Below are 11,876 nucleotides of genomic sequence, written 5' to 3'. Positions count from 1 at the left end.
CTGAACCTGACACACATATAAAGGTTACAAATTACCTGCTTCAAGAACAAAGACATCAGAACTTTCAGAAGGAAAGGGAAAGATCTTTCTCAGAGCAGTTCCTGCAGGACTAGGAGAGCACTGCGCAAAATGTATGGGTTTGCTATTAACAATTTCAGCATTTTAATTCTGTCCATTTCCACTGAAATTTACTTCTTGCACAAGCTGAAACTTCATTCTGTTTAATCCATTTCATGCTTTTGCTCAGGGCTGTTTGTTTTATCATCTCTTTGAATGAGGATTTTTGTTCTAGAATTCAAGAAACAGACGTACTCTGCAGCAATGCTCCACATAACTACTTTCTAACAAAGATCAGCAAAATCCAGTTGATTGTGCTAAATTTGAAATGGGCAGCCCCCAAATCCTAGAATTTAGTCAAATGCAGTCAACTGATCCCCACAGATACTGGCCAAAGTCTGTTTTGTCAGGCACAAAACGCTAGGCTTTGTTTGGGCGTTTGGGTTTCATTTTCTTTTTTCTTTTTGCTTAAATGAGTGAGAGATAGGAGAAAGCAGACAAATGCAACTTTTTAAAAGAAGTCTTTCACTAAAGCTCCATTAATTTGACAAGTGAAGACTTTTAGCAGGTGTCTCTCTGCTGCACACTCCTTATCTTGTCAGAGCCCACCACTTCTCTTTCTACTACTACTACATTAAAGCCAACTTTAGGAGTTTAAGTGAAACAGATGCAAAACTTTCCAGGTCAGGCCTGAAGAAAGGCTGCTTTTTGCATTTATCACCATCTTCAGGCTCAAAATTTGTAGCTTAAATAGACTCTTACATCTGCAGTTATAAGTCAGGCCCAATACCCCATTTACTGTTGACTCTGAGTCTCTCTCCCTCCCTTTCTGAGCCAGGCACAGAGGAGCACAAGCCCTTCTGACATTTTTATGTCTCAAAAGGAGAAACGAAATGAGCTGCTGAAGGCTAATATGGAAACAGGACAGTGTCCTGCAGCCTCTGGGGTTCTCTCTCCAGGGTACCTCATCTTGCCAGGCATTTTCAGGCCTGCCATGGACACAGCTCTTTCCTCCCCACAAGCAACTGCAACAACCACACCAACTACTTCATTGGGTTTTGAGTTAGTAATTGACAAAACAATCTAATCACCCATTTTACTATCTTGAGTTGCCTGATTAGTGGCTGCCTAAGAGATTTCATGAAAAACTGCCACTGTATATACTTCAGTACTGATTTTATGTCTGCTCAGTTCTTCTGTCCTTTCTGCATTATATTATTTCTTAAATTAATCTTTATATTTCCCTATTTGGTTCTCCTTGGTATTATTTTAGTCTGTGATTGGCAAAAAAAATTCTCAAGAAACCAAAAATTGTCCAAATCTTTGTTAGCAGATTGCTAGAATTTGTGTGGCAAATTAACTGTCCTACAAGATTTATAAATCATTACAACACATTTATATTTCATTAACTCTATCCTCCAAGATCTGCATTTCATTATGGCCATTTCAGATTTGGACTACAAAGATTTTAACTCTTAGGTGTTATTCTGGAAGGTCATTTGGATGACTTGCAGATGTTACCCAATAGCTTATTGATTTCCTAGTAATTTTTTTCTCTTATCTCTGACACTTTATGATTCTTTGGGTTTTATAATTTAATCAATACGATTAAAAAGTAGACACAGAAGGAAAGCACTATAAACACAGACTAATTAAATTTTTAGAGATGATAGTCTGAAAGTTTCTGTTTACATCTCACCCATAGACAAAAAAGTAACTAACAACATTAAAAAGAGAAAATTTTAATGGGAGAAGTAAGCACATTTCTATGCAGTTCAAAATTAGGCCGTAATTTTTTTTTCAGTCTTCCAAATATCTGCCTTTTCCTGGAAATACCCAAAGCTATAACAAATTTTCAAACAAAAAGCAGATAAGTGACTACAGGAATATAAAAAGTCCTTCCTGAGGACACAGACATTTACATCTCTGTTTCTTCAAGGTCAGTTTTAGGGATGGATGGATATAGACATCCCTCTTTTATGGCTCTTTCACCTTACTTTGGAGCAGTCACGAGAATGGGGAAAGACTTGACTGATTTTATATGGTAATTCCCTCCTAAATTCCACAGTTACTAAGTCCATTGAAGGGTTAGAATTTCTTCTTGTAAAAAAGATTCATTTTTAAATGATAATGGAAAGTATCTGTCACTTAATAAATATATAAATATCAAATGCAGACGCTCAGCTATAAAGTTTGGCTTTACTTTTCTGGCAACATGAAGTTTGCACAGCTCCTACCGCAGCTCTCAGTGCTGTAAAGGGGGACCTTGTGAGGTCCTGTCCTATCCAGGATGAAACCTACCGGCCCCTATCTCATCTTCACATTGACCAGTCTGAACACGTATTTGTGAAGTGCTCCCCAGAGGTGGGTGGCAAATAAGAGTCATCCCCATTTTAGGTGAGAGTAGGTCAGAGCTGTGACAGAATTTGTATCTATACCTGAGCTCTCTGATCATCTGACCATAATCCCTGACAAATACAGCACAAGATATGTCAATAGAAGTGGGTTTTGCTGGCATTACAACAGATCTGTGCATTGTGGTTTAATTTTTCTGTCACCTGAAAAAAGCAAACACAATATTGATACAGTAACTGACTTGATTTGGATTCTCTGCTAAGGAGAAAACGAGACTAATCTGAATGCAATAGTACTTTTAAAACATATTTTGCCTTATACATTTAATCACAGTCCTTTGCACAGCAAAGCATAAATTTGTCTTTTGCCTTTACTTGACTGTATTTTATGACTAAGAGTTCATTACCCTCCAAGTTGGGCTCATCATATACAAGAGTAAATTTTATTAGTGCTATAGTTTCAGAACACAAAGTAATTTTATTCACAAAGAAATTACATACCAAGGCCCAGAGCTCCCAAATGTAACTGTGAAGTTTTATATTACCTGCCCAAAGTGCCTACATTACAAGGACCTGTAGGAAACACCCCTGAGCTGATGCTGCTTCCTGTGCCCACCCACTCCTGCCTGCCATGGAGTGGGGATGAGGCAGTCTGTGCACCAACACGGCCTGCAGGGCTCTCTCTGCCTTTCTGCAAATGTTCCCCAATGCATAATACAATTTTTCAAGGCCAAAAAATGCTCCATGCATGGATCTAGGGACAAGAAATAAGTTTTACCTAACAAGACAATGACCTGCCAAAAGAAATAGAGCTGGTAGAACAGCTTCATCTTTTTACAGACCTATGTTTGGGGTTAGTTTCGTATGTTGGTCATGAAAAAATCCACCATCTGGGGCAGACAATTGCGTATTTTCTCACAATTCACCCCCACTTCCATCTTTTGGGGCCCCTGCAGTATTTAGATTTGATTTTAAGGTATCTGCTTATCCTCTTTCTGAGCAATGAAGCTCCACGTGTAGGTGACTGAAAAGCATAAAAAAATCACAACCTGCAGAAGATGCAAGAACCTAGATTTGTATTTCACAATGGCTAAAAAAACCTGTTAACAAAATCCTCATTAGCACAGTATTAACAGACAGTCCCAGGCATCTCATACATCTATTTTAACCATCCTATAGGGAACAAAAATGGGCATGTTTCCAAAGAATTTGCACCAGAGAAAGTTTATATCAGCTGCCACAGAGAGACATTCTCAGCAGTGAAATGTGTTGGAACTAAACAACATATTTCTGTCACAAAATAAAAGTGTAGCCATCTATTCTAACTCTGTCTCTAATCCCAGTGGGTTTAAGCAATTACCATTATCTTTAAAAATTGCAAATTAGACTGCAATTACTGTTGGTTGTGGCAGCACTGCTCTTTTAGTGAACAAATACATCAAAAATATTAATTGAATTCATGACCAAGAAACTGCAAGTATTACAACCTTATACCAATTATTCACTGCAGGCTTTAAAGTCATGTTTAAATCAATGATTTTCTCATTGCCTTTGCTGAAAAGCAGGTCCCAGGCACATGAGGACAAAGATATAACCAAGGATTCCTGACATTTCCCATGCTTTTGATCATGTTTTGACTGCAAAAAGACACGATCACTCCTGAGGCAGCTGCTCTGTGTGATAGGAGCTGAAAAGGCACAAGCAGTAGAAATGACTCCTCTGTATCACACCAATTTCAGGGTATTCTCTGTCGCTTATATCTGCCACAAACCTGGCAGGAAATTATGAAATAACCTGTGAATTCTGTAAGTACCCACCCCTCCATACAGGCAAGTCACGTGGACCTATGGAAAAAAAATTGATTCAGAGACGTAGAGAACTTTCTCTTATGACAACATGGGAAATCTCACAGTTAATAAAAACCCACAGAGAGGAAAAGCTTCTAGGGAACTGCTTCCAAATATCTACTTCCAAATGCCCACTTCCTGTAAAAAATCCTTTGTGCAGTTGTCTGGATTCTCAAGAATCCTCAGGATTACTGTGCCAGCTGCTCATTTACCCAAACACAAACATATTCCTCATGATTGCACTTCCTATACCATACCTTTGCTTCCCAGCGAGTGATAACGAGATGGATTTTTCCCCAAAGTCAGTACAATTTATTGATGTAACAGGTTATTGTCTTCTCATGCTCACCTGTGCATTGTGCAAGAGCTGCACAAATACAGATTAATAACTTTTGAACGGGGTAAAGAGATTTTATAAAACATCCCAACATGAAAATGACTGCTCAGAGAAAACTGTAGCTCCATGCATGCTTTCAATTTACAATTTGGCCAAAAACAAGATTTAACTTCCAAACTAAACTCTCCTCCTACAAACAGCATGGATTAAATGCTTCTGCTAGGGGAGATAAATCAGAGCACTGCTGGCTATGTACACAGGGTGTTTCTTCTGGGGAAAGTATTTTGTATTGTCGGAAGCAAGCAGAGAATGGGAGAAAGGATCTTCCGCACACTTTTCATGCAGCTCAGCCACCATTCCCAAACTCAGTTTCATGTTCTATGCTGTTCCAGGAAGCTGACATACAGGCCTACCAAGGTCAAAAACCACTGCATATGGAAAAATTAATATGGTTTATTATTTTCCCTAAAATATAAATTATATACCTTAGAAAGACATCTAAAAACAACAAACAAATTTTAAAATTCTACTAATTCTCCAAAGCACATTTTCTTCCATGCTGCAGAATAATGGATCCACTTCAGGAAGCACCACAAGTGGGCAGGTCTGTGGACCTGTGATCCTAAAAGTTTTATCAATACACATATGCAGAATATTGTATATTCAGGCTCTGCTTCAGGAAGTTCAGGGGAATGGGACTAGCTGTAATCCAGTGAATAAACCCTGCATTAGGGAATACATGCTGCATTGGGGAATGCCATCACTTGGATGGGAAACAGGATCTGAGACAATTAGGAGAATGGACTGAGTGACCAAGAATCATGTCACCTGATCTGGTGCCTTAATTTCCACAGGAAATTACTGCATCGCTGTCTGCCCCAGTCTAAGACAAAAGGGATGGAATTCCTCAGTATAAGGATTCCTCCGTTCTCAGAGATGAGAACAGGATTTCTCTCTGGAGTTCACTCTCCAGCCAGGTGATCAGCTCGTCCCAACAGGCACTGACACCCCTGCAGACAGCCCTGCTGTGCCAGCACTCACCGTTCCTGTCGATGGCAAAGGGCACATCTGCTGTGACAATCTCGTAATTGCAGATCTGGCTGTACTGGGGGGAGCAGTCCTCATCTATGGCTTCCACCTGCAGGATGCTGTCGTAGATCTTCCCCTCTGTCACAGTGGCCTTGTACACGCTCTCCTTGAATGCTGGGGAGAACTCATTGACATCCTTTACCTGGATATGGACCACTGCCCTAAAATAGGCACACAAAAGATCAAAAAGAAAAATTAGTTTATCATGACACCTCACTAACAGTTTCTTTTTAAAACACTTGAAAAGACTAACAAAACATATCTAGAAGACTATATAAGCCCCTATTAAAATGAGATATTACTGAGTTTTTATGTTTAATTTGCCTAATTTAGTATCTTAATGTGGCACTAGGTAAAAGTCTATTACCCTGGCTTATAGGGAGAGGGTTTCACAGTGCTCCCTTTTAAAATCTGCCCCTAAAACTGAACCCCAGCAGAAAGCCAATGATATCATTACAGGGTAAAATAAGCAAAGAGAGAGGAAAAAAAATCACAGTAGTCTTACATATGCACCTAAAAATGATCAGTTTACAAACATTCTTCCATATTACATAAGGCTCTCACCTTCTGCTGATGATAATTATCTAATCCTTCAATTAGTTACAACACTGTACATACAACCCATCAAGGCCCTTAGTGAGCAAACTCTAAAGGCCTTGCTGTTGGAAGGATTTGCTTGCTGTTTGGTTTGATAGGCAGGGGAACAGAGGGACACAGAAGGGATGTTCTAGAGCAATGGCAGAGCCACAGTAAACGTTGGGACCCCAGACAGCGTGGCTCTGTGTGTGTGTGCTACCAGACAAAGTCTGGTGGCAGTGGGCCACATTTCATTTAGTCAAGATTAAACTAAAATTTTCCACAAGTGGATTTCTACCAGATTGTTACTGACAGGAGAGGGGGGAACGTACTAAAATTTGGTATTGTGAAGCAAAACCTGTTTCTGTGATTTGATGGTTATCTGCTATTGCAGGCTTCCTCCTAAATCTGTATTCTTTTTAAATATCCTGAAAACTTCAGCATGCATTATAGACCTAATTAAATCTTTAATTGTCATGTGTCCTGGGTGAGCAAAAGGAAGAATGATTACTATAAATCATTTCTTATAATGGCTCTCAGCAAAACGAACAATTTGTAGAGCACTTACACATCTACGTGAGTTAAATTCATCTTTAATGACAAATAGTCTGGAGCTTAGTTTCATGAATTTAAAGGGAAAAAAGGCACTGTACCACCTAAGCTTATGCAGGGAATTGGCTCCATGGTAAAAAGTACCACCTTCTGACCTTCAATAGACTCCTCTTCAGAGGATTTTAGTTCCTCTGAGACTCGCTGTCCAAAAGCTGAGGTCAGAGACTCTCTGTTCAAACGTGACACTACTCAGCATGTGACATAAATATACTAAAAAAATGGGATGATTCCTCTTTTCTTACCATTTGAAATGAGATGAACAGAGAGAAAACCTATTTAAAAATTGTGACTATCAATTGAAAGCCAGCTTCGATGACCTGGATGTATTCAACGTGAAAGCAAGAATGGAAAATATAAACCAAAACTGAGATGCATTTACCCAGTTGAACAGGGATCCTGTCAAAAGCTTTAACTGAAGCAAACAAAAAGGAATATATTTTCTAATAGGAAAAAGGAATGAAAAAATGGGTAGAATATTGCAACAATGGTTCATCTTATTTGCTTTCTACCTGACAATAATATAATGTAGAGTGAATGTATGCCAAAGCAAAAAAATACTTCTCCTCATTTTCACCTACTTGTGAGATTTCTTCCAGTTTGTTCCACCTGGTCCCGATCCACAGTCATAGGCCTGGATGATGAATGTGTATTCCTTCTGCAGTTCACAGTCAATCGGACTCTTTGCTCGAAGCCGACCTTCTCCAGATGTCTTGTTCAGCACAACAGCCTCGAAGGGCATTTCTTGCCCATGGATTTTAAAAGCACATATTTCACCTGTGAGGAACAGCACAAAGCAATCATAACTGGGGGGGTCTAAGTCTTATGCACTGGAGTGACACCTACAAAGTTCATTTGTATTTCACCTGCTGTTACAGAGGGGGGACATACAGACTCAGGCAGCAGGTCATTATGCATCCAAAAGGGCCATTAAGCAGGTGCTTGTGCAGTGGGATGCGCTGAGTGCAGCTCCAGGCACACACCTCCCTCTTCCTCTGTCAGTACTAAATGGTTTCTGAAAGCCCCAGAGGCCATCCCATATGGTACCAACAGCAATGCTACGCTAAGTTATTTTTGAGCTGAATTAAGAGACTGTATTTATTTAAAGAAAATAGCAAAAAGAAAAATAGATAATACTTCAGAGGTGGTCTTTTTTTAACTGCTGTTGTTCCTTGAGCCACTTGAGCTGCCAGGTGGTAGCAGATGTGCAGATTCTTGCAGTTTAGTTTCCCAACAGTGGAAAATCTAATGGTGCAGAACATGGGCACATTCAAAATACATCCTGCTTTATTTACAGACATACATCATCTTTGGAACAGAAGTAGTTGAAGGAACACAGACGAGTGTCCCTTTTGGACATCTCAGTCACCCACCCACATTCACACTCTCATACATGAATGCCTTCTTGGCAGTAGCTCACTCTGCCTCCAAACTGTTTCCTAATATAATAGATCCATAGCATCTCTCAGAGGAGTACTATAGACCAAAACAGATGATATAGCAAGGACTAAAAAAAATTGATTTGGTCACAAAAGACAACATAAAGAATCTTGTGAGAATATGAGTCTGGAAAGGGAAAAAAGACACAGTTTCTGGTGTTCCTTTTTTTATCCATCATACTGATAGCAAGGATGCACACCGAATTCATTTTTAACCATTCCAGAATCCAACTTTAAAAATGAAATATTTATACAAAGACCAATGTGACTTAAATATTTTTATGACACATTAAACACATGCTCTTTTATGAGCAAGTCAGTCTCGGGACATGCATTATAGATTCAAAGCGGTCTCCCACTCACATAATCCTTTTCCATTTATTTCCAATTTACAGTTGCAGCCTTTTGGAAATCTCCTTGCCAATCATAGCTGAGCCGAGTGCCAAATTCTAAATTAACTCTGAATCTATGACCTCTAATTCAGGCCTGGCTCCTCTTTCTCTAGTACAACATATTGTTTATTTTTACAAAAGAGAGCAGACAGCGAGTTTATAAAAAGTGCTGAGGCTCATAATTCCTATTATGTGTGAAAAATAAAAAATGGCAAGGGTGCATGTGCAGGGAGGGTGGGGATTAGGTACACTGAGGTAGAAACACAGGATTTTTAGAATATTCCCTCAACTATCATCACACAGGCTTCCCTTTATGACCACAGGAGCCGAAGCTTTGCTCAGCTACATCCACTGGCATTTAGGCAGACAAATCCCACACTTGAAAATTGCAATCAATCCTACAAATGTCTTTATAGGATCAGCACGCAGTTGTTTTGGTAATTATGAGGCTCTGAAAACGTCCAAAAAGCATTTGCTTGGACATTTTCCTGCTGCACCCCCTCCCTCCAGGGGTGTGAAAGGGCCATGGAGTTTCCCAGGACAAAGCTGTGCTCTTTTCCAATCACTCCGCTGTTCACCCTCAACGAACTCAGATATTTGGGCTACAGAAGAAGCAATGGACTTTACCCCGAGAATCAGATTTTGAAAAAGACTAACACTTTGCACATCCATAAAAGCAGGCTGCACAATGGTAATGAACTGTGCACAGGGACCAAAGCATGAGATTAAGAGAAGGCTGAAGTGAAGCAGCTTGTTCAGCTTTAACCATGGGCACTGTTCACTGAGTTTGTATCCCACTGCTGTCAAACACAACCTTTGATAAAAATTATTCTAATTTCCTTGTAACTTCAAAACAAAACAAAACATTCATCTAAAATGATATTGTGTATTTCAGTGTTATTTTAATTGAATACAAAATAAGCCAGTGCAAACATGGGAAGTCTAATGGAAAATACTGTTTGTTATGTTCTGTGAAGACTGGCCTTCATAGTTTCTTAATGAAGGTTTCCTGAGACGCACAATCCATCAACAGAAATCCTAGCTTCTGTGGTTTGTGTTTATTATTTTATTGATCCACTGTTTGATTGCAAACCATACAGCATTTGCAGACATCCAAGCTACCGTTCTTAAAAAACAGAAATAGCTCTGGGCAGAAAAAAGTTCTCTCAGCCCTTATCTAAATATTTATCATTTTTTCCTCTCCAAAGGCAGAGCCCTAATGCAAAGCAATCATAGAAGCAGCACATGTTCCAATTAGTTCTCATCACATATTTTAGAAGTCTCTATATCCCGCTCCTATGCGAGATGCTCCAGCTTTGAATATAACTCTAATTTTGTCTCCATATTCCCATTTGCCAAAGATAAAATAATGACAGCTGCCTGGATACGGTGAGATATTTGTAAACACACACCAAAAAACCCCACACTGACTTCCAGAATGTGGCTACAGAAACCTACTTATATGAAAACAACTGCAAATGTTTTTAAAAACTGGATAAGAATTTTTTTCAAAAAAAGGGCTCTACTGCTGTTTCCAAAGAAATTAGTTAACACTGTGGAAAATTAAAATGTATAGGCTCATGATGTTTTTTAAAAGGTGTCTTAAGAGCTGTATTGCAAGTGGAAATGATAACAGAGTTGTAAGAGCTGTAACAAAGCAGAAAATTAAGTAAGGTCCACTGCCAGACACACACCCATTGACAGATATATGGAACGACTATTACTAACCATTACAAATAGTGTCTTTAAAATGTAACAGATACTATTTCTCATTAATAAATAGAGCTACAGGACTTTATTTCAACCCAGCTGAGCTAACCTCAGACCTACATGATGCCAATGGGAATTGTGCCAAGCTTGGGTAAGTATGGTTTTGTAACTCATTGGAGGAAAAGGAGACAGAGTTTCTCTCCTACTCAGACTCACCACTGAAGCTGCAGGACCTTGGCACCACCTTCCCCCCTTCTCCTTTGCAAGGCTGAAATGATGAGAGTACAAATCGGGACATTGTTTTTCTCCCAACAGACAACCCAGCAAAATTCTGTGCTTTTTTCTTCATTTCATTTGAATGGGTTGGGGAGCAGGTGGATATAGGATTTTGTGACCATGGAAGCAGTAGTAGCACTGAATTGCTAAAAAAAGGATAAGTTGGTGACACCATGCAAAGGTAGAAGCACATTCATGAGATGCTATAGCAACTTCCAGGGCAGAGGGGAAAATATCTCTTCTCCCAGGCCAGGATGCACATCCTGCAGGCTTCCAGTTGAACTCTGCTGAGAGTTTCACTTTAATGCATATTTTAACTAAACTCTGGACACGTTTTTTCTTCAAATCATTCAGACTAGCATTAGCCATAAGCACCTATTAATTTTGAAGTTTACATTCTTGTAATTTTGAAAGCCTTGGTAGAGATCCATATGTTACTACTGCAGGGATAACAAGGACATAATTTTCTCTGTAAAAATTGCAATAGCCTGAAAAAAAGCTACTGATGGTTCATAATTTCTGAAACATAACCAACAAATTTATCCACTGTTTGGAAATTGATAAAGACAATGTTTCACATTCAGTTACATTTACATGCAAAATTTAGTGATTATAATCCTTAATCAATAAAACTGTATTACAAATTACTGCCTTTTATATGAAACACCAAATTCATAGAAATAATAATCCTCAATGTTACTTCTTTAATAACTACACAGCCTCACTCACTTGAAATCAATTTCAGACGTTATTAGAAAACACTGCATGCTTATTTGGCCTTTCACAGCTCCCTTTGCTACTTCCTCAGCCCTCACTACACCAAGAATACTGAAGACTTCAGATGGAAAGCTGGGATCTCTAATATTTCATCACCGTCATCAATAGTTAAAAAAAGGCAGCAGTTGTATGTGAATCAGGAATCACCAAATGCTGTTTCACTTGGTTGGCTGAGGTTCAGCAAGGTCAAGTGCTGGGCCACCACAACCCTGCAGTGCTCCAAGCTGGGGCAGAGTGGCCGGAAAGTGCCCAGCAGAAAAGGACCTGGGGGTGCCAGTCAACAGTGGCTAAACAGGACCCGGCTGTGCCCAGGTGGCCCAAAAGGCCAGTGGCACTTGGCTTGTGTCAGCAGTGGTGTGGCAAATAGGACCAGGGCAGTGATTGTCCCCCTGTACTCAGCACTGGTGAGGCCA

At 39.5% G+C, this 11,876-nt stretch overlaps 1 protein-coding gene across 1 annotated transcript in view; it reads right to left on the bottom strand.

Annotated features, from left to right (window-relative positions):
* The window catches only part of CLSTN2 (calsyntenin 2), a 415,955-nt gene that overhangs the window by 75,952 nt on the left and 328,127 nt on the right, over positions 1–11,876 (bottom strand). Inside the window, exons 3-4 of the mRNA XM_017728846.1 lie at positions 7,451–7,646; positions 5,637–5,845 (exon numbers count right to left, since the gene is read on the bottom strand). Coding sequence (XP_017584335.1) covers positions 5,637–5,845; positions 7,451–7,646 — 405 coding nt within the window. The remainder of the gene's footprint in view (positions 1–5,636; positions 5,846–7,450; positions 7,647–11,876) is intronic.

The sequence above is a fragment of the Corvus brachyrhynchos genome, unplaced genomic scaffold (assembly GCF_000691975.1).
Source record: "Corvus brachyrhynchos isolate BGI_N302 unplaced genomic scaffold, ASM69197v1 scaffold223, whole genome shotgun sequence".
Lineage (NCBI taxonomy): Eukaryota > Metazoa > Chordata > Aves > Passeriformes > Corvidae > Corvus > Corvus brachyrhynchos.
Note: the sequence above shows the minus strand (reverse complement) of the source record. Positions and strands in the feature narration are given on the sequence as shown.